The following is a 22,892-nucleotide window of genomic DNA, read 5'->3' on the forward strand; positions in this document are numbered from 1 at the left end:
AGTGGGCAGTTAAGCATGACATATCTTTAACAACTCGCGATTTTCCGTTAAAATTCGTGCAGGTTTGTCCTTCTTCATCATAATGTATCCTCCGTGGTTTCCATGTCAACGAAAGTGTTCAATCAGTTGCCAGGAAACCAAGAAGGCCTTGCAGGAAGATGCATTGCGCGCCCCGCCCCTCGACACCCTCTTAGAGCCTACGGCCACTATCCCCCTATTCGGTCTCCGTCCTCCTGACGCAAGCACCGCCCCGCAGGTAGACTGCAAGCTCCCAGAGGTTCCGGTGCAGCTCTGTCTCCTCTGACAACCGTCCTCTGCCCATTCCAAGAGGAGCTGTTCCCTCGGCTGGCTCGCCACGCCCTGGACCCTAGACACGCCAATATCTAGTGCTTGCAATCAGTCTGTGCGCTTGCCTTCCCCGGAACACCTGACGCACGTGTGGGCTCAGCAGTGTTTGTGGCCTGAGTGGGCTTAGGGGGTGGCCGGGGAAGCCTGGGCCCACCCCGCCTCACACTCTCTAGCCCCGCCTGGGCCATGGCCGCCGTGGTGGGGGTAGGGGCTCAGCACCGCACACTTACTGGCTGGGGGAGGGGCTCCGAAGGTACCGGGCCTGCACCGTCCTCACGTCCGCTTCATCCTCCTCGCTTGGGACTACCTGCTCGTCCTCTGGGTCCCCCTGGGTCGCCATGACAGCCTGTCAGCCTCTGTGAGGGTGGCAGAAGAAAGGCCATTAGGAGAGATCGGTTTCTGGAGATTGTGTGTGTGGTGTGTATGCGCGTGGTGGGGGTGTTGGTGATGTCATCTCGGTGAAGGTCACCACATGCTGATACGCTGGTGGGTAAAAGGCCCAAGGGGAAGAGACCCCGCCTAGCTCCTATAGCCAGGATGACAAGAAGCAGGCTGTGGCTGTGTTAACAGCCCGCCTTGGAGTCACATTATTTAAGAAGGGACACCTTGGCTCACTCCACAGATCCTACCAAGAAGCTGTTGCACTCATAGGTTGTATGTCGCACACACACACACACACCCCTTTTGCCTCTACCATGGCTGGTACAGCTGGCCCAGCAGAGAATCTAACCAAGGCCCCCGGATTCAGGGCCTTGGGCTCAGGGGCCATCCCACAGCCTGGTAAGGGACTTGAAGTCTCCCAGCAGTGAGTCCCAGATCTCATGTCTGGGCCCTGACACTCAGGGCCGAACTGCTGGCCCTTAGCTTGGGGGTCCCAGCTCCCCAGGGCAGAAACGAGGGGAGAAGCACACTCACCACTGCCTGCCGTCTGTCCGTCCACGCCAGGGGCTGAGCGACCCAGAGGAAGTGACCGTTGGAGAGACCAACCTCTCCCCAAGGCTGCTCCTCTGAGGGGCAGGACAGCTGTTAACAAGAAACCTTAGCCACCCTCTAAATTTAGCCTCTGGCCCCACAGGCTGGCAGATCTCTGGGAGGAAGGAATGCAAGCTCAAGACCCAGAGAGAGCCGCTTCACTTAACTCTTTGCCTCCTGGCTGGTTCTCCCCACGCTGACATTCAGCCTGGGTGTTTGTGTAGGCAGAGGACAAAGCTAGGGTTTTCTCTGAGTTCCCTCCAGCCCCTCCCACCTGTGGCTGCCCGGTCCAGCCCTTCCAGAAGACTGACTAAATCCAAGGATCTGGAGAAATGAAACAACTGACCTCAGCCCATGTCACCAGAGAGAGTGCCACAATGTGACTGAGGGGTAGCTTTTGCTGGTGACCAGAATGACATTTCTTTTAGCAGAGATGTCTCTGGACAGGGAACTGAGCAGCTGTGCTCCTTTGCCACACTCCACGCCCACATTCATACCCTGTGGTGATGGTTAAGTGGCAACCCGGGTGATGGAGAAAGTCTCCAAGCTTCATAAGCTTCAAATGAGCTCTATTGTATCATTATGGTCAAAACAGAGCCAAATAACCCAACAGTTCACCCCAGTCATCCTACACATTCTATAATCACCCCTTTATCTGTTCATTCATTCACCCATCTGTCTGCACACTTACTGATACCAATACTGACTGATTCTCCATAATGCCTCAGGCACTGTACTTTGACCAAGGTTAGTAACACACATAGCTTACAATTGCCTTTCTTCCTAGTTAGGTGGAACAATGCCCAGCACATAGTATCATTAGAAATTGGCCAAATGAATGAATGAGATCACAGTTTATTAAGAGGAATGAGACACAAACCAAAAATAACTCAAGCACAAGAGAGAACAGAGTTAGGGTCCTAAAAGAGAGGCAAGTGCTGTACAAGTTCAAAAGAGAGAGCGAGCCCTTGTGGTCGCACAAATCATAAAAGGCAAGAAGAGGGATATATGAGGGGTCTTTTTTGTTTTGTTTTGTTTTCAAAGATTTCAAAAATGAATTTATTGGAAAGGCAGAGCAACAGGGAAGAGGGAAAGACAGAGACAGAGATGGAGGACGGAAGGGAGAGGAAGAGGGGGGGGGGAGAGAGAGAGAGAGAGAGAGAGCGAGCCAGAGAGATCTTCCATCTACTGGTTAACTTCCCAAATGGCCACAATAGCCATTTCAGGGGCAGACCAAAGTCAGGAGCCAGGAACTCCATCCTGGTCACCCACACAGGATGCAGGGCCCCAAGTACTTGGGCTATCATCTGCTGTCTTCACAGGCACATTAGCAGGAAGCTGGATTGGAAGTGGAGCAGCCAGGACTTGAACTGGTGCTCTAACAAGGCATGCAGGTGTTACAAGTGGTGGCTTAAGTCACTGTGCCACAGTGCTGGCTCCTCTGCATGGAAAATACATATTATGAAGAAATTATGCATGGATTTCAAATATTTTTCCAACAAAGTAAATGTATGTTTTACTTCCATTTTCCCATGAACTTTCAAGTAAGCTGGCTTTTAAGAACAAGTCAGGGGGCCGGCGCTGTGGTGTAACAGGTAAAGCCACTTGCCATTCAGCTCTCTACTATGGCCTGGGAAAGCAGTAGAAGACGGCCCAAGTCCTTGGGCCCCTGAATTGGCATGGGAGACCCGGAAGAAGCTCCTGGCTCCTGGCTTCAGATTGGCGCAGCTCCAGCTGTTGCAGTCAACTGGGGAGTGAACCAGCGGATGGAAGACCTCTTGCTCTCTGCCTCTCCTTCTCTCTCTGTGTAACTCTGATTTTCAAGTAAATAAATGAATCTTTTTTTAAAAAAAGTCAGATTATAACAACTGATAGAGAAGGGAAAGGACTTACAGAGGAGACTGCATGGACAAAGTTCTAGGGCGGAAAGGATGAGTTCTGGTCAGGGCCTAAACCACACATTCTAGAAAAGAGGTATGCAAGGCAGTCTGTTTGGAAAACAAGGGCTAGAACATCTTAAAGGCCAATGTAAGGAGTTTGATTTCAATTCTCAGATTCTACAGAATTGGTGATAGGACCTGAAAATACATCAGGGCTGTTTGTTAGGAAGATCAACTTGACAATGGTTTTTAAAAGTGTTGAGAAATTATTACACATAATTGGAGATTTTAAGAAAGGTGACTGAGTAACATGTAATAAAATAGAATAGAATGACCTTTGTATGCCAACTATACCTGGTAGCCATAGGGGATTGATAAAATAATTGATTGAGAAAATTATGAACACACAACACACACACACAAACACACACACACACAAATGTTGGGGAAAAGTGATTGCAATACTTGTCACATCCAGAAGCAGGTTAACAACTTAGAAGAAATATGAGGCCGGCGCCGCGGCTCAATAGGCTAATCCTCCGCCTAGCGGCGCCGGCACACCGGGTTCTAGTCCCGGTTGGGGCGCCGGATTCTGTCCCGGTTGCCCCTCTTCCAGGCCAGCTCTCTGCTGTGGCCAGGGAGTGCAGTGGAGGATGTCCCAGGTGCTTGGGCCCTGCACCCCATGGGAGACCAGGAAAAGCACCTGGCTCCTGGCTCCTGCCATCGGATCAGCGCGGTGCGCCGGCCGCAGCGCGCCGGCCGCGGCGGCCATTGGAGGGTGAACCAACGGCAAAGGAAGACCTTTCTCTCTGTCTCTCTCTCTCTCACTGTCCACTCTGCCTGTCAAAAAAAAAAAAAAAAAAAAAGAAGAAATATGAGCAAATAACTTACTTGGACTCAGAAAAACAGAAGGTGATAGTACTATATATATTGATACAGAAAACTCTGTGGCATTTTGCTAAATTAAAAATAAAAATGAACCAAACCTCATTGTAGAGCAGCATATATGCACACTATCACTTGTGTACATTCCACCAAACTACAGAATATAAATGGAAGAACTGATACCAGGGCTGCTTTCGGAGACTTGTGGTGTTCCCAAAAGATCATCTATCTGCTGGTTCACTCCCCAAATATATTCAACAACTGGGGCTGGGCCAGGCCAAAGCCAGGAGCCAAAGCTTCTTCCAGGTCTCTCACGTGGGTGCAGGGGCCCAAACACTTGGGCCATCTTCTACTGCTTTCCCAGGTGCATTAGCAGGGAGCTGGATCAGAAGTGGAGCAACCAGGACTCGAACTGGTACCCATATGGGACGCTGGTGCTGCAGACAGCAGCTTTACCTGTTTTGGGTTTGAAATAGGAACAATCCAAGAAGTATGAGACGACGCAGTCATGGCCTCCAAGACGAGCTTCGTTTCCTCGTGTGCTGACCACTTTCCCACGGTTATGAACTCTGAGGATGGGTCTTCCCGTGCTCTCCAGGACCGTGTCTCCAGTGTGCTGTGGGCAGGGCACTGGGGAGAGGAGTGAAGCAAAGGAACAGATCACAGTGCGAAGTGCTTCTGCAAATGCGGGCTCCGCCCTCCTTTTACTGCCTTGCAACCTTGCCTCCCAGATAGTTTCCCTTTTTATTACAAAGCACCAATTCCTGTCGGTTACGAGAGAGGCCCACACCTTAGGGCTAAGCCCAGGACTTTGTCCACCTACTCAACAGGGAGAAGACAGAGGAGGAGACAGGCTCTCGGGGAAGCTGGCAAAGACTCCTCTCTTGGGATCCTTGCTGGAGGAGGTGGGGCATCAGCCCAGCGCCACAGGTGAGTTCACCTGCCAGTCTGCCCGAGGGGTGGGGCCTGTGGACAGAGGAAGGCAGGAAGAGAACTGCAGGGAACTCAGGCTGGGTCTGGCCAGGGGCAGTTGTAGCTGTGACCTGTCAGCCCAGACCAGTGTGGCGCCTGCTAGTGCCCGGCTGCGTGGGGGACACACAGGGAGCAAGACCGTGGTGGGGGAAGATGTGGCCTGTGTCGTGGGTGCTCTGTGCAGGTGAGTGGCCCCCTGCTCTGTCCAGGGCCCGGGGCGGGGTGAAACACGGGGTCCAGGGGAGGGGGAGAGGCTCCCGGAGTGTCCCCAGGAGGGCCCGCCGGGACACGGTTGTGCTCCTGCTGGGCAGAATCGCACCTTCCAGGCCAGTGCCCAGAACCAGAGTGGCTTTTATTTGCATATCAGCCCATAAAACCTCAGCTCATGGCTGGAATAAAGAATTTGAAATACTCTCAGGATTATATAGGGTAAAGGCCAAGATGGGCACCAAGTGTCTGAAATCAAGATAGTCCCGGGAAATCCAGGATGTGGCTCTAGATACCTTCACTGTCTAGGGTTTTAACCACTGCCTTAACACCAGAGAAAGACATGGGGACAGCATTCATAACTGCATCACACACGGGGAAACTGAGGCGGAGAAAGACGGCAACTTAGCCAGTGTCTTCACAAAGCAAGAGAAGACTCAAACCCTTCCAAAAACAACACCAGAAAGGCCTTCTCCAAAGACCAGGGCACCTCAGCAGTTCTGAAGCTCTGGACCAGGGGAAACCCTTCCGAGAGAACTTAGACGACCGGACGAATCCAAGTCAGGCTCCAAACAGCGAGGCAGCGGTGTGGGGACCCACGAGCCCCTGCGGCAGGATGAAGTCTTGGCTCAGGGTTCCTGGACACAGGAAGAGAGCAGAAGGAAGAGAAGGAAGCTGCGGGGTGTGTGTGGGTGGGTGGGGTGCGGTTTGGGAAAACCTAGGAGTGCTTTTAGTTCCGGGTGTTTTGGCCAACAGCTCACCACCCAGAAACTGTCGTGGGCTTCCGGGGTCCAGCCATGATGAGGACGTGAAGAGCTAAACCAGGCAACTCAGGAGCCCCACAGGGGACTCTGGTCTGGAGCTCACCTTGTAGTTCAGCCAGGGAAGCCCAGGCGTGCCTGGCCGATGGCCCAGCGAAGTTCTCCCGGGCCCTAGGCTCTCCCTCTCCTGCCCTGTGTCTCAGAATCCAGCTTTGGGGCAGGTATTTGGGTGGCAGGTAAAACACCACTTGGTACACCCATATTCCATGTCGGAGTGCCTGCTGGCTCAGCGTCTCGCCGCCGCATCTGATTCCAGCTTCCTGCTAATGCCCACGCTGGGAGGCAGCAGGGGATGGCTCAAGTAATTGGGTCTCTGCTACCCATGTGGGAGACCAGGGTTGAGTTCTTAGCTTCTGGCTTTGGCTTGGCTTGGCTTGGCTTGGCCCCAGGTAATGTGGGCTTTGGGGAGGCGGCGTGAGCTAATAGATGGAAGATCTCTATTTCTCTCTCTCTCTCTCTCTCTCTCTCTCTCTCTCTCTCTCTCTTTCTCCCTCCCTCCCCTGCTTTCCAAAAAGATGGAAAAAAAAGTACTCACAAATCTGGCCTTAGGGTCCTGGAGCGGGGGGCAGTTGGGGGTGGGTTGGAGACAGAGCGGGGAATGGTCAGTGAGCTCAGGCAGCTCACTTGCTGGCAGTAGGTCCGCGCGGCGGAGGTCAGAGTCTCCCCCTCATTGGCCTGCATCCGAGCAGCTCGCTGCTGAGCGTATAGTTTGAGAGGGCGCCGCAGCAGAGGGGAACCCTGGAGTGGCCGCAGTCCTGAGTGAGCCCAGACCGGGAGGAGACTTCAAGCCCCGAGGGAGGACGGCGGAGCAGAGCAGCGCGGTGAGCTTCCTCCCCGGGCTGGGCTAGCGACTTTCCCTCCACGGCCGCTGCCGATTCACTTCCTTGCATCCGGACTCTGGCTGGAGCCCAGTCATGCATAAAAGCGGCAATTTTGCCGTAGGAAACAAACCCTGCGACAAAAAGCTGACCCAGCTCGGGCAAAAAAGTGGCCTTAACTCTGAATTGCCCGGAGCGGGCCGTTCCGGCCCTTCCGGTAAGGAGGCCTGACCCCTGGGTGACCCCGGCCAGCAGAACCAGTTCCTGGGCATGTTTTCAGGCCAGCGATAAAGTGTGCCTGCTGCTCCTGCTGCCTTCCTGTCCTGCCCGGCCTGCCCAGGCCAGAGTCAGGCTCCCAGCACCTTCTTGTCTGCATACTTGTGGGGGAAGGGATCGGAGAGGCCCGGAAATCAGAGCTTGTACCTGGGAAACATTTGGTGGTGAAATAGCCATTGCTACCCACAGATGAGCAAGGAAGGCTGTCACAAATCAAACCCACGATACTGCCTCCCATCCTGCCTCATTGGAACCTCGGGACACAAACCTACGTCTTTGTAGACAAAGGAAGTCCAGATGGGAGTTCCTGGGAAGCTTCGCGGAGGAGGTGGAAGTTGAATTGGCTTCTGCAGGACCCGCTGGCCTTTTCCTTCTTCCTGTCTGCATCTGGTCGTGCCGAATGACACACTTTCCTGATGAACAGGCGGAGAAACACCAGGCTGGGGAGACTGTGCCCAGGACTGCTCAGACTTTGGGGAGGCAGAAGCCATCACAGAAGGTCGTAGGGAGGTGTCATAAGTCAGTGTGCTAGGGAATTGAAGAACAGTCAGATGGCCACGTGCTGACATTTTGAAGCAGAGCAATGACACACCGCCTAGGCACCTGCCTGCCCGGGAGACGCTGCCGCCCTCCTCCTGCCTTGATGCTTCGCTGCCGTCACAGGTGCTCCAGGAGGCTGTCCCCAGCCCTGGTCCACCCTCGGCTGACTGCCGTGTGGGAAAATCACTTCATCTTGCAAAACCTCAGCTTCCTAGTCTGGGAAATGGAGAGGGCAACTTACAGTGTGCAAAATGCACGCTGTCCTTTCCGTAGGGTCGTCACGGACGCCGGCTGAGTCTGCACACGCCAAGATCTTAGAGCAGCGCCGGGCACGCACGAAGCACTCCGTAAACGCCAGCGCCTACCGCTGCCGTTACTGTTAGCGGGGGAGAGTGTGAGTGGTGCGGCTCTAACCAGACTTGGGCGGCCGAGCGTCCACGAGCTCTGATCTAGCAGACGCGTGCCAGGAAAAGGGAGGTGAGGTCCCTGGGGAGGAGTCCAGCATTATCCCCTCCTCCACCAAAGCCACCACGTGCCAAGACGCTTCTAAGGGCTTAGAGAAAAGGCTCCAATTTTGCACAAAAATCAAGGCTCTTTCACTCTGGGAAGTTTTCCAGTGATCAGAGCCCAGGGAAAGATGGAACGTGATGGAAGCTGCAGCCGCAGAGGGGAGCCGCCAGCGAGCTCCAGAGACCACTGGGCAGCACTGCCTGGAGCCCCTGGGGCCTTTGAAGACCTCATCTCAATCTCTCTCTCTCTCTCTCTCTCTCTCTCTCTCTCTCGCACACACACACACACACACACACACACACGTACACACTCACACCGCTCGTCCCAGAGCCACAGAGAAATAACAGAATCCATCATCACAAAATGTTGCACCAGACGGGAAAGGACTTTTCTCTCCACGTGTAGATGTTTCAGGATGCCCAGAGATGCTTGATTTGTAACGGGTTTTTGATGGGAGCCAAGTTCCCAAGTCGCTGACTTCTCGGGGTCCGATTATTATGTGCTGGAATTTTTCTCTGGTGCCTTGTTAGAGGCACGACATATCCTTCCTCCTCCTCCTCCTCCTCCTCCTCTTCTTCTTCTTCTTCTTCTTCTTCTTCTTCTTCTTCTTCTTCTTCTTCTTCTTCTTCTTCCTCCTCCTCCTCCTCCTCCTCCTCCTCCTCCTCTTCTTCTTCTTCTTCTTCTTCTTCTTCTTCTTTTAAAGATTTATTTTATTTATTTGAAAGGCAGTTACAGAGAGGTAGAGCCAGAGAGAGAGAGGGAGGTCTTCCATCCGCTGGTTCACTCCCCAAATGACCACAACGGCCAGAGCTGAGCTGATCCACAGCCAGGAACCAGGAGCTTCTTCCAGGTCTCCCACATGGGTGCAGAGACTCAAGGACTTGGGCCATCTTCTACTGCTTTCTTAGGCCATAGCAGAGAGCTGGATGGGAAGTGGAGCAGCTGGGACTTGAACCGGCACCCATATAGGATGCCAGCACTACAGGCCAGGGCTTTAACACGCTGCACCACAGCGCTGGCCCCGACACACCCCTTTTCAAGTGCCACAGTCCTGTTGGTCACACAAGTTCGGGAGGTTCCCCGGGGTCTGGCCTGTCGGGGCAGCATGTGTGAGCCCAGTGTCACCCTGCTCCATGCCGTTGCAGGGTGCACTTTGCAAGGCTGTCTCAGCCGTGCACATCTGATGAGAGTCACGGAAGAGAGTGGCCTTCTGCCCAGTTAATCTTGACCCTGAAATCGTGATATTCAGGCCGGAGCCAGGGTGATGTCACCTTGCACACTCAGCTACAAGATGGGGTGGCCTGCCCTCAAATGTTCTGTGCCCCTGGGTGTTGTGCCGCTCCAGTCTCCAAGGCCTGGCTCTCCCCTGGGGCCTGGACTCCACCTGCTGGTACCTGAGCACAGGTGAGAAGCCAGCGCAGGCAGGAAGAGGTCGTGTGCCTGAGGCAAAGCACACTGTCTCTCGGAGATAGCATCAGGATTACCATGGCCAGCAAGGGCCCAGCCCCAAAGGGCAAACAGATATCCTGAATGATCAGAGCGAAATGGACACGTGGAGGGGGCTGAGAGTTGAGAGCAGTGGCTGTCGCCCCTGGCTGCCCATCAGAATCCCCTGTGCAGAAAAAATGGATGCCTGGTGTCTACCCCCGATACCTGCTGAGTCACAGCCCTCAGGGGCAGGCTCTGGGCGTCTCTGATTTTTCAGGAGCCACCCACCTGATGCCTATGTGCATGTAGGCTGCGTTGTGAATTAGAGACTGGAGCTTGGGGAGAAGGAGGGTCCGTGGAGAGTCGCCTCTGGGACCCTGCACGAGGCTCCCAGCTCAGTTTCTTTGATGAAAACTCAGCAGGCACAGGTGCGTGTGTTCTCCCACTTGAGTGTGCACGCAGGTTGCCCGGGAGCTTGCTCAAGGGCAGGCTGACCTGGTAGAGTCCAGGTAGCAGGCCTGAGAGCTGCATTCCTAAATCGCTCCCACGTGATGATGCTACGGGTCCAGGGGCCAGTGCGAGAAGAAGGCTCTAGGGCAGGACTGGTTCACAGGCACAGGTGTATGCCTCACCTGTCCTCTGCTCTCCCGGGGCTCCTTGGTAACCCATTCATGCTGCTTACTGCGAAGCCGGTCACTGGGTCACCTGGCCCAGCACGTGCTCCGACCTTGCTGGTCCCCCCCCCCCCCCCCCCCCCCCGCCGAGACTGCTCGGCCGGTTCCCGTGATGCATCCTTTCCTGGTTCTCCTCCACGGCTGGCCTCACCCTTCCTGTCCCCTTTACAGCCTGGCTCTCCTCCGCCCTGTGGAGCGGTCAGAGCTCTTCAGGCACAGGGCTGGCTCCTCTCCCAGCTGCAGCTCCGCCCACTGCCTCCACGCTGACTCACAACCTGCACGCTCCCCTGAGCTGGGAATCCCACAGGTCCAACAGCCCACAGCACTCTCCACTTAGATATCTCCCAGCGTTCCAGACTCACAAACTGAAAGCAAGACTTGTGATCTATGACCCCAAGGCGGGGTCTTTCCCAGCGATCTCTGTCTTGATAAGTGGCACCCTTAGCCATCTAGGAGGGAAAGCGAGAAACCCAGCAGACATCTGCTACATTTTCTGTTGCCATGGGATAAAACGCCCTCCCCCCAAATCCAGTAACTAAAGACCATAATAATCATTTCTTGTGCTCTCAAACCTGCAGTTTGGTTAGGGCTGCACAGGGACCCACTGGTCCTTGCTCCAATCAGTGTCAGCTCGGGTGGCTGAGCTGGGATTGCAAGATCCACTTCCAAGATGGTGCATTTGGTGGCTGGAGAGCTGGTGCCGATTCTGGTTCCTCTGTCTGTGGCCTCTCCCCAGGGAAGCCCAGGCTTTCTCCCAGCATGGTGGCTGGAGTTTAAGAGCAGACGCCCAGGGAGGCAGGAGGTGGACACTGCCTTCCACTCTGCTCTGTAGGTCAAACAGTCACAGAGCCCGACCCAAGGAGAGGGCCTGAACTCCGTCTCTGTATGAGAAGAGCCTCAGAGTATAGGCACTGTAGTTTATTTTTTAATTTATTTTTTCAATTTTAAAAGATTTATTTATTTGTTTGAAAGGCGGAGTTACAGAAAGGCAGAGGTAGAGAGAGAGAGAGAGTCTTCCATCTGTTGGTTCACTCCCCAGATGGCTGCAACAGCTGGAGCTGCGCCCATCCGAAGCCAGGAGCCAGGAGCTTCCTCCGGGTCTCCCTGCAGGTGCAGGTCCTTGTGCTATCTTCCACTGCTTTCCCAGGCCATAGCAGAGAGCTGGATTGGAAGTGAAGCAGCCAGGACTTGAATCGGCGCCCATATGGGATACTGGCACTGCAGGCGGTGGCTTTACTCGCTACACCACAGCGCCAGCCCCCACCATATTTTAAAATTGCCCTCCCGCCCTCAATCTCTTCCTTCCTGACTTAAAAATTCAGGCCACCTATGCCTTGATAATGTTAGCTCTCCAACGTCTCTTCAATCTGTTCACTTCTCTCTCCTCTCCTGCCTCTCATGCTCATGGTCTATTCGGCTTGCACCCAGCGTGCATGGCTGGGTTCCTAGAGTTGCTTCTGTTGGGAGGGTTTTGGTGGGGAGGAGCTGCATGCAAGCTGGCTGAAAGGGAGCAGACCGTGGGACTTGTCCTCAGCTGCCCTGACGGGATCAGTAGGCTCATCTTACTTGGCCTGCATGTTTGTGTGGAGTGGTAGCAGGAGACTAAAGATATGCCCCTGGGGTGTCACACATCCCCAAGCCACCGCTTGGTACCATCGCCCCAACCGGCTTGGTTTTGGTTCTGGAACATGCTCTACCTTCTCCCAGCCTGGCCGCTGCCCAGTGCCCTTCTCACCCCAATCCCACCAGGCTCCTTCTCTGCAGTGCCCTCCTGCTCCAGGGGCCGGCGCTGTGGCATCGAGGGTAAAGCCGCTGCCTGCAGTGCCGGCATCCCATATGGGTGCTGGTTCGAGTCCCGGCTGTTCCACTTCCTATCCAGCTCTCTGCTATGGCCTGGGAAAGCAGTGGGAGATGGCCCAAGTCCTTGGGTCCCTGCACCCGTGTGGGAGACCTGGAAGAAGCTCCTGGCTCCTGCCTTCAGATCGGTGCAGCTCTGGCCATTGCTGCCATCTGGGGAGTGAACCAACAGATGGAAGACCTCTCTCTCTCTCTCTCTCTCTCTCTCTCCCTCCCTCTCTCTGTGTAACTCTGACTTTCAAGTAAATAAATAAAATCTTAAAAAAAAAAAAAAAACTTTCCAGGACAGCATCTGCTTTTTCCCCAGTCCTCCGTCTGTTGTTGCCTTTCATTCAATGTGCAATCCTTATGAAGCGTGATTGTTTACCTCTCTCCTGGGAGGACTTACTAATTGCCCTGTGACTCACTCAGGGACTGAACACCGTGGGAGCAGGAACTGTGTCCGTCTCTGCCCGCTGGTGTCTGCCCGAGGCCCGGCGCTGTGCCGGGACCACACTTGCTGGCTGGCTGTCGCCTGGCCTTGCACACCTGGCGGGCGGCCAGTGGGCTCGCTCTGTCTCCTCCCTGCCTTCCGCGCTTGCCCGCTTCCTTCCAATGCTGCTGCTTCTCCCCAGGCTCCACTTCCCTAAGCTCACCAGGTCCTCTCAACATCACCTGTCTTAGGCCCTTCCCGGGGTGTGACGGCTAACAGGGACTGGCTAGGGAGGCAATAGGGGAGGTTCACAACCTGCGTTCTGTGGGAGCTTTGTGCGGCCACTGACTGGTGAATTCACTACCCAGGCAGCGGATGGAGGATGGATTGGGTTCGGAAGTGAAGTTTAGCATCTCCCAGACCACCCACAGAAGGTGCTCAGGCTGCGTTCCTTGTCTGCCTCTCTGCCCACAGCACCAGCTGTCACACTTGGTGCCTGCTTCCTTCCTGAGTCCCGCCCCCCCCCCCCCCCCCACTGCTACCCAGGGACCTTTGGTTCACTTCCTCCTTTCCGGCCCCTGATGAGTCAGGGACGTCATAAACACCCGGCCTGGGCCGTGGGCAGAGCATGGTGACCGCTGCTTCTGCAACGCTGGCCCTGTCTCTCTCTGATTTTTTTTTAATATTTATTTATTTGAAAGGCAGAGGCAGAGGGGGAGAAAGAGAGAGAGAGCGCGCGTGAGAGGTCTTCCACCTGCTGGTTCACTCTCCAGCTGGCTGCAGCGGCCGGAGCTGTGCCGACCCGAAACTAGGAGCACAGGAGCTTCTTCTGGGTCTCCCATGCAGGTGCAGGGGCCCAAGGACTTGGCCCATCTTCTACTGCTTTCCCAGGCCACAGCAGAGAGCTGGATCAGAAATGGAGCAGCAGGGACTCAAACCAGCACCCATATGGGATGCTGACGCTGCAGGCAGCAGCCCTACCCACTACGCCACAGTGCTGGCCCCTCTCAGTGATTTTAACTTGGCCCTCTTCTCTCCCTTCTCCCTACACCTCCCCCCTCCCCCCTCCCCTCTTAACACTTGCACATTAATACTTAATTAGGCTCCATTAGGGTACAGGCTGATCATGACCGCTGACTCCTTCCTGGGCAGGTGTTGGGCCACAAACCACTCCGTTCACAAGGACTCATTAGTATCCAGTTTGCGGGGGTGAAGCCAGTGAGTGGTGGACACCGGAGTCTGAGATACAGATTACGGCCAGGGGAGCTGGCCGTCTGCTGTGGGGGCACAGTCTGTACACATGTGAGGACAACCTGTGCAGAAGAGCCAGCCAGCACCAGGGGCTGGGCAGTCTGGGTGAGCTCCCAGGGTGGGGGACCCGAACAAGCCTCTGTTCCCTTTCCCAGCGCAGCCACTCAGCTAGGGCTTAAGCTGAAATGCACCGACTCGCTCCGGATTTATAGTGTCCTGAAGATCCCGTCAACAAACATTCACTGAGATCCAAACAGCCCTGCCTCCCCCAGCTGCCAGGTAGCAAGCCTGCAAGGCCTGTTCCCACCTGGGCATGGATTCAGGTGCAAAGCGATGGTTCTCCCTGGAGACCAGCACTTCCTCAACAGCGGGGGGGGGGGGGGGGGGGCAGCTAGTCCTGGGGGGGGGGGCTTCCAGCGGCTCCTGCCCTGCCAAGAAGGCAGTTTCTCCGAGGGAGCGGCTCTTCCTAAGTGGAGGGCACGGCTGCCAGTTTCCCAAGGGCTCCCCTGGTGTGCTGTGTGTGCCTCCAGCTGCCAGTTCCATCAGGCATTTCATTACCCTCCTCGGATGTATTACGGATGTATTACTTTCCGTTAGGCTCCCGAGAGACAGTTTATTATCTTCTTAACAAACCTTAATTATTTACAAGCAATCTTCGTGGCCTCCAGCTGGGGCTCCAGGCCCCACCCCCTTGGGGAGGGTAAATGACCTCTTTTCCATCTGAGGCCTCGCTCCACTCAGCTTCCGTTCTCCTGAAGTCCTTTCTTTTACTTGGGGGGGCGGGATTTCTACCAATCCCTGGGATGTCTGCTTTTGTGTTTTCTTTCTTTTCAAATCTGAGGGGCAGAGAGACACACAGAGACACAGCCACTGCCACTCACCGCGTTACTCCTCTGCCGTCCACGGAGGTGGGGGTTGGCCCGATCTGGGCTGAAGTCAGGAGCTAGGGACTGAAGCCTCGTCTCAAATGTTAGGGGACAGGACCCCAAGCACTTGAGCCGTCACTGTGGCCTCCCGGGATTTGCATTAGCAGGAAGCTGGAGGCAGGCATTGAACCCATGCATCTTTTTTTTTTTTTTTTTTTTAAGGTAGAGTTAGAGACAGTGAGAGAGAGAGACAGAGAGAAAGGTCTTCCTTCCGTTGGTTCACCCCCCAAATGGCCACTATGGCCGGCGCTGCGCCGATCCAAAGCCAGGAGCCAGGTGCTTCCTCCTGGTCTCCCATGTGGGTGCAGGGCCCAAGCACTTGGGCCATCCTCCACTGCCTTCCCGGGCCACAGCAGAGAGCTGGACTGGAAGAGGAGCAACCGGGACAGAATCTGGCACCCATAGAACCCATGCATCTTAACGGGAGTTTTAACCTCTCTGTTAAATAGTGGCCCCATGCGACAGGTTCTTTCACTTGTTGTCTGGGTATAAAGCCACCCATCCTTTAAGCTTACGTTCTCTGAACCTCCTTCATTTGCTGTCAAAGAGCACTTCCTTGAGCACCCCATAAGGGTTAGGCATTTTGCTGAGCCCTGGGACTATGAAGATACAGGAACCAGAGGGTGATGGGGGAGAATCAGCAGAGTGCTTGCCGCGCGCGTGCTTCTGTGCCAGGGTAAACGGCAGCCACGTGACGTGAACACAAGTCTCTCTGGGTTAAGTTTTCAGCCCTCACCCAAAGCTTGAGTTACATAGCGCGATTCTCTTCATTTGTACAGCAGAGGAAGCTGAGGCACAGAGAAGGCACAGGAGTAGCTCAAGGTCACACAGCAGGGAAAAGTAAGAAGGAGGTCGGCAGCCAGGACAATTTCGCTCCAGTGTTTGCGCTCCTGGCCATGCTACCTGTTGCATAATAAGGTCTCCTAAGACATGAGGACTAGGAGGCAAATACTCATGGGGAGTGGGTGACGTTAATCCGCACACAGCCACTTTTCAGGAGAGGACTGGGCGACCGAGAGCTAAGGTTTAACTTTCACTAGTGCAGGACCTGGAGTTACAAGGGAGGGGTTCTAGCTCCAGAACCTGTGCATTTAACTCCTGGAACGGTCAGGACCAAGTGTGCTCCAGGGACACAGCGGTACAGACTTGGGAATACAAGCATCAGAGGGATGCTTCCAAGTCGGGGACAGTTAAGAGGGGAAAGGGAGGTCATAGGAGTGATTGCCCTCCTGGGCAGCGCGCAGTCAGGACTTTTGGAATCCAGACAGTCGGGCCTGTTTCATCTGGCAGGGGCTCCCCATGACAAGGATGTGAAGCCCCCGAGAACCATGAGGCACTGGCCAACACCGGGTGTCTTTCCACGGCTGTTGCCAGCCCTCGGCCTTCTCCTACAAAAAGGTTACATTGCTATTTCTTCTGACAGCAAATACTGGACGTGGAGTTTGGGTGAGATGACTTGACTGTGTGTACGAGTGTAGTCTATGCCCATAAACTCTGCCAGGGTAACAGGATGATTTGTGGGCATCTATCTTACCTCCTAGAACAGAGCAGGGAGCTGGTTCTGTGCAGTAGGCACAGGTTAAACACCTGCCAACGGATGGCAGAAAGCACGTCTGAGTTCTGGACGGGGCGGGGCTGGGGGCGGTGGGGGATGTGAGGTAGTCTAGGAATCAGATGTGTAGGCAGCCAGGACAAAGCCCTCCCCTCTGGGCTTGCAGGCGCCTTGATCACTTTGCCCTGAGGTTTCACAGCGAGGAAAGGTAAGAAGGAGGACGCTAGGCTGGAAGAGTTGGGCTCCAGGGTCTGTGCTCCTGGCCATGCTCCCATCTTGCGTAATGAGAAAGACCAGGAGGCAGGTGCTCACGCCGAGTGGGTGACACAAAGGACAGAATTGTCAGTGCTGCTCGCGAGAGTGGAGACATTTTCCGTAAGACCTGTGTGGCCCTGGGGCTGCCTCCTTGAGACAAACTTGACAGCAGCTGTACTGTCTGTCAGCTGTCTATCTAGACAGAGCAAACTGCTTAGCTTCTCAGAACTTCAATTTTCCATTTATACAATAGGGAGAAAAAAACATGAGGAGAACATTAGAATAAAGGCAAAAATACCTATAGTTACCTGTGTGATTCCTGTCTGATGCCTCCGTGGGGTTGTGACTCCTGTAACACGGGACTCTCAGGTGCTGAGAATTCCTGCTCCATCTATCGGCTCATTTTCCTTTCTTTGTCAGTTGGTGTATGAATCCCTTCATCCGTAGTAAGCAGAGAATTACGCTCACGCTTGTCTGGAGGGATGACTGGGAGGGTTGGTTCTCTTTAGTACAGCAGTGAGAATTATTGCCATCAGATACCTCCACAGAGTGGGGAATCAACAATGCATGGGTGTGGCTGGCGCTCCGGCATAGTGGGCTAAGTCTCTGCCTGCAGTGCCGGCATCCCAAATGGGCAGCGGTTCGAGTCCCGGCTGTTCCACTTCTGATCCAGCTCTCTGCTATGGCCTGAGCAAGCAGCAGTGGAAGATGGCCCAAGTCCTTGGGCCCCGGTACCTGCATGGGAGCCCCGGAAGAAGCTCCTGGCTCTTGGCTTCAGATCAGCCCAGCTCTGGCCGTTGTAGCCATTTGGGAAGTGAACCAGAGGATGGAAGACCTTTCTTTCTATCTTTTCCTCTCACTGTCTATAACTCTGCCTCTCAAATAAATAAATAAAATCTTAAAAAAAAAAAACACACACACACACACAGTGCATGGGCACTAGGGTTCTGCCAGTAGCAGTCCCTGAGTAGCAACTTCTGGAAGGGCTGATAAGAAGGCGGTGGTTATGCAGGCCATGGAGAGGCCCGAGAAGGGTCTCAAGGGTTGACAAGGAACACGGGCCCAGGCAAGGGTGGAAGAGGTGACGTGGGCTCAGTGGCAGTGGCCGTGACTGTCTCCAGGCCTGGAGCACACGGTGCACAGGAGGGCTCTCTAAACACGCGAGGGAGCTGAGCTGGTCCTGGGCAGGTGGCAACAGAAGAGCTTGCTCAAGCGGACACCTCCTGGGGAGGGGTCCCCTGTTAGTAATGACAATGACCATTGAAGGTGGCAGCGAGACTGCCGGTGATGCTGAGGGTCATTTGACGAGCCTTGGCCATGTGGGAGGCATCAGCAACTTGGGCAGAGACCATCTGAACCAGTTCTCCGCAGCTCCTGGTATGGGTGCCGAGGAGGCGAAAGCCGTACCCCATGCACAGGGGGCTGTTTTTCACTTCAGAAGTACCTCATGCTAAATAGGGACAGCCCTGATGCTTTAACTCTTCCCAGACAGCTATTTGCATTTTAAAAGGGAAGTGTGTGAATCCAATGGAAACTCTGATTGGACAGTGGTATCTGAGCTGGGTGACAGCCGGCATCGTCAGCAACACTTTTGCCTTCTTTATGCTGTACTCTCATCCCAGGAGCAGTCAGAAGGAAATTGTGCTCAGTCCTACCACCAAAGCTACCAACCCCATGTCCTGTTACTGTGGGCGGGTGGTCTCGGGTCCTTCCTAAGGGCTGCCTTCCCTTAGCCCCTACTCACAGCCCCATTTGCCTAGAAGAACTTCATTTCTAAGGCCGGCACTGTAGCAAAGAGAGTTAAGCTGCCACCTACAATGCCAGCATCCCATGTGAGTACCTGTTAGAGTCCTGGCTGCTCCACTGCCAATCCAGCTCCCTAATAATACACCTGGGAAAGCAGTGGAAGATGCCCCAAGTCCCTGGGCCCCTGCACCCACTTGGGAGACCAGGAAGAAGTCCTGGCCTCTGGCCTTTGTCTGGTCCAGCCCTGGCCATTGTGACCATTTGGGGAGTGAACCAGTGGATTGAAGACTTCTCTCTCTCTCTCTCTCTCTCTCTGTCCCTCCCTCTCTTTTGGTAACTCTGCCTTTCAAATAAATCTTTTTTAAAAAATAACATCATTTATGTCTTCATTTTTTCTTGGTTCTTTCTCATTGTCAAAAAAACAGTGTCAAAAATATATTTTTAAAAATCATCAGACACATAGTAAATTTTAAACAAGATATGTATTTATTTATTTGAAGGCAGAAAGAGATAGAGGAGATAGAGATAGAGGAGACAGAGACAGAGGAGAGAGAGAGAGAGAGAGAGAGAGAGAGAGAGATCTATCTGCCAGTTCATTTCCCAAATGCCCACAACCTCCAAGACTGGACAAAGTCAATGGAAACCAGGAGCCAGGAGCTCCAACCAGGTCTCCCATACAGGTGGAAGGGACCCAAATATTTGGGCCATCATCTGCTGGCTCCCAGGTGCACTGGCAAGGAGCTGGATTGGCGGTGGGTCAGCCAGGACTGGAAGTGAAGCTCTGATATGGGATGTTGGCATCCAACACAGCAGCTCAACCCTCTGTGCCATGACACCCACCCCCGTAGGTGTGTACTTTAACAAGGCACAAATCCCTCTTGATCCTCCAGCCTTCTTTAGCTCCTCTGGCCCTTTCCCTCTGCTCTTTCCAGCGAGTGAGTCTACTTCTCCTTGTACCACTTGCTCTTGAAACCACTGCATCCGGGCTCCGTCCTCACCCTTCCACAGCATCTGCTCCTGCCAAGATCTCCTTCATGTTGCCAGTCCAGAGGAGCCCTCTCAGCCCTCCATCCCCTCAGCTCCCTGGTGGACACACCAGCAGCATTGGGGCAACTGGCCCCCTTATCTTCATGAAACCCACTTGCTGCTTGGCCTCTGGGAAAACTTTCTTTGGTTCTCACCCTGGGCAGTTCTTCCCCTCATCCCCACAACTAAGAACTGCAGTGGCTCCAGGGTCCAGTCCCAACTGCCTTCCCTGTCTTCTCTTCTCCCTCTGAGTATCCTCTGGTCTACAGTGATGGCCAACTGAGAGCGTCAGGGATGTGTCTGTCTTCCCACTGCCCCATGGGACTCCAGGCTCACCACGCTGCCTCTTTAAGAACTCCGCTGGGAAGGCTGCTGAGCACCTCACACCTCATGTGGCCCCAGCCAGACTCATGCTCTTCCGCCTGAGAGCTGTGCCTCCCTCCGCCAGGGCCGACTCAGTGAATGACAGTCACCTTGTTCCAGTGGCTCAGGCTAAATCCTGGAATTTACCTCCGCCTCCTCCTCTTCTCCTCTAAATACAACCTCTAGTCTGCAATCAAACCCTATGGGCTCTACTTTTTTTTTTTTTTTAAGAATTATTTTTATTTATTTGAAAGACAGAGTTGGAGAGAGAGGTAGAGCCAGAGAGAGAGGTCTTAAATCTGCTGCTTCACTCCCCAGAAGACCGCAATGGCCAGAGCTGAGCTGATCCGAAGTCAGGAGCCACGAGCTTCTTCTGGGTCTCCCATGTGGGTGCAGGTGCTCAAGGACTTGGACCATCTTCTGTTGCTTTCCCAGAGAGCTGGATTGGAAGATGAGCAGCCAGGACTCAAACTGGTGCCCATATGAGATGTTTGTGCTGCAGGCTGGGGCTTTAACCCACTGTGCCGCAGTGCCTGTCCCAGCTCTACTTTCTACCTACATTCCATTTGGGATGACTTCTCAATGCCTCCACCACCATCACCCATGTGCAAACCATCGTGGGCCCTCACCTGGCCTCTTGAAATCCCTTCTAGCGTGATTTCCCTGCTTTTACTCTTGTTCCTCATGCTTTGCCTATCTACTCATGTCACATCACTCAGAATGATTTTTTTTTAATTCTTATTTATTTAATGGGGCCGGCACTGTGGCATAGCAGGTAAAGCCGCCACCTGCAGTGCCAGCATCCCATATGGGCACTGGTTCTAGTCTTGGCTGTTCCACTTCTGATCCAGCTCTCTGCTATGGCCGGGGAAAGCAGTAGAAGATGGGCCAAGTGCTTGGGCCCCTACACCCGTGTGGGAGACCTGGAAGAAGCTCCTGGCTCCTGGCTTTGATCTGCCCAGCTCTGGCTGTTGCAGCCAATTGGGGAGTGAACCAGCGGATAGAAGACCTCTCTCTCTCTCTCTCTCTCTGCCTCTGCCTCTACCTCTACCTCTGCCTCTCTGTAACTCTGCCTTTCAAATAAATAAATAAATCTTAAAAAAAAGACTTATTTATTTGAAAGGCACACTCAGGGAGAGACATGGAGAGAGACAGAGAGGTCTTCCAACCTCTGGTTCACTTCCCAAATGGTCACAGTTACCGAGGTTGGGCCAGGTCAAAGACAGGAGCCTGGAACTCCATCTGGATCTCCCATGTGGGTGCAGGGCCCCAAGCACTTGGGCCATCTTCTACTGCTTTCCCATATATATTATCAGGGAGCTGGACTGGAAATGAAACAGCCGGGACTCCAACCAGGGCTCATATGGGATGCTGGCATCACAGGTGATGACTTAACCCATTGCACCACATGCTGGCCCCAATAAAAATATTGATTTTACTCATGAATCTTCACTTTGGAAATGGAAATCCCAGTTCTGAACCCCTTGTCATCAGTGGGAATAGCTGGAGGCTGGGTTTGCACAGCCCCACGTCCAAGCGATGCAGTCGGCTGTCCCAAACACCACAGGGGGAGTCCTACAGGCCCTGACCTGGCCTAGCTCCCTTACCGAGTGTAGGCGGGGCTTCCTGGGCAGCATCTGCAGAGGACCAGGCCAAGTGAAAGCCCACCCAGATTCAAGGAAGGGGGACTTGGAGCCCACCTCCCGACGAGAGCCACAGGGTGAGAGGGGTGGTGAGATTGGAGATGCCAGAGTGCCTGCCCTCTTTTGTTACTTGTATCTGAGACACTTGCATAAAAACTTCTCTGGGAAAACCTTCTAGTGCTTGACCTTGATGTAATCCTATTCTTTAAATGTATATGTGCCAGGCACTAAGAAAAAATACCGATGCATATTATCTGCTTTCGGGTCCCCAACAACTCTGGGAAGTAAGCATCAGGACTCCCATTCTTACCCACGAGTAAACTGAGGCTTAGGCAGGTTTATGCAGCTGCTAGGAGGCAGGGCTGAAGTTCAAAGGCAGACTTTCACCACCACGGCAGCGACCCCTTCGTGATGCTGAGGCGGGGAGGGAAGGCCGACCAGGGCACACGTGTTTGCTTTCACCCCGGCCTTGGCGAGCAGATGGAGTACCACGGCCAAGATCCATCTCCATTGTAGCGAGACCAGATGTGGCGGGAAGAGCAAGGCTGCTCCTCAGACGTCCCGTGAGCAACGACCCTGAGTGCCCATGCCGTTTCATTTTTCTCTCCCGCTTCCTACTTTCTTTCCAGTGTGGGTGACAGTGCGAGGCATCTCCGTGGAAACCCCACAGGAAGTCATTCGGGCTGCCCGGGGGAAGAGCGTCACCCTTCCGTGCACCTACCAGACTACTTCCTCCACCCGAGAAGGATTGATCCAATGGGACAAGCTTCTGCGGAGCCATTCAGTAAGGAGCCTTAAGAGGCTGGGGGTGTCATGGAAATTATTATCACTTGACCATGACCTCTTGGAAGGCAAACACCGTAAAGTCTTACGATACATGTTAGCTGGATAAGCATTAGCATCTCAGCTGGGTGGGTGAGGAAGCAGCGGTGAATGTTGGATCCAGATTGTTCTACCTTTAATCTGAAGAAGTCAATGGCCCTAAGTTATCTTTCTAATGGCCATTCTGGAATGATCTACCTTGTGTTGTTCTAGTTGGCCACTCCTTAGGCTTAGCCTCACTCTTAGGCCAAATTTTACTTTTATGAAGTGGATTTTTTTTCCTATTTATCTTCTTTTAGAGTGTATGATGGAGCGTTGTTTTCTATATTTATGTTTAAATAGATAATATAATCCATGATTCACAAATCAAAACATCAAAAAAGTGTACATTGAAAAGTCCCTTCCTACCCCTCCCTCTCCTACCTTGCTTCCACATCCTAATCTCTGTTCCCTACCCCCACTCCCAACACACACACACTCTCCTCCACCCCGGCCAGGCATGCATAAGCATAGTTATGTATTTGCACACTGTGGGGGCACTTCACAGAGGCATCAGAGTGTATCAGAGTGCCTGGATTCAAGTCCCAGTTCCACTCCTGATTCCATCTTTCTTCAGGTGATGGCAAAAGTACTTTGGGCTCTGCCATTCTCAAGAGAGCGCTGGATTGAGTTCCTGGCTCCTAGCTCTGGCTTGGCCTCACCCTTGAC

At 53.7% G+C, this 22,892-nt stretch overlaps 2 protein-coding genes across 3 annotated transcripts in view; one reads left to right on the forward strand and one right to left on the reverse strand.

Annotated features, from left to right (window-relative positions):
* Window positions 1-6,888, reverse strand: part of STYXL2 (serine/threonine/tyrosine interacting like 2) — a 36,314-nt gene extending 29,426 nt beyond the window's left edge. Inside the window, exons 1-3 of one of the 2 annotated variants that reach the window (XM_051858409.3) lie at window positions 6,621-6,888; window positions 4,542-4,715; window positions 579-704 (exon numbers count right to left, since the gene is read on the reverse strand). In XM_051858409.3, coding sequence (XP_051714369.1) covers window positions 579-688 — 110 coding nt within the window. In that variant the 5' untranslated portion in view covers window positions 689-704; window positions 4,542-4,715; window positions 6,621-6,888. Of the gene's footprint in view, window positions 1-578; window positions 705-1,263; window positions 1,420-4,541; window positions 4,716-6,620 lie in introns of those variants that run through there. The other variant, XM_051858408.3, reaches the window with a different exon arrangement.
* The window catches only part of GPA33 (glycoprotein A33), a 34,621-nt gene continuing 16,783 nt past the window's right edge, over window positions 5,055-22,892 (forward strand). The window contains exons 1-2 of the mRNA XM_008264138.5: window positions 5,055-5,241; window positions 21,992-22,146. Coding sequence (XP_008262360.2) covers window positions 5,211-5,241; window positions 21,992-22,146 — 186 coding nt within the window. The 5' untranslated portion in view covers window positions 5,055-5,210. The remainder of the gene's footprint in view (window positions 5,242-21,991; window positions 22,147-22,892) is intronic.

The sequence above is a fragment of the Oryctolagus cuniculus genome, chromosome 7 (assembly GCF_051225735.1).
Source record: "Oryctolagus cuniculus isolate XC-2025 breed Fujian yellow rabbit chromosome 7, ASM5122573v1, whole genome shotgun sequence".
Taxonomy (NCBI): domain Eukaryota; kingdom Metazoa; phylum Chordata; class Mammalia; order Lagomorpha; family Leporidae; genus Oryctolagus; species Oryctolagus cuniculus.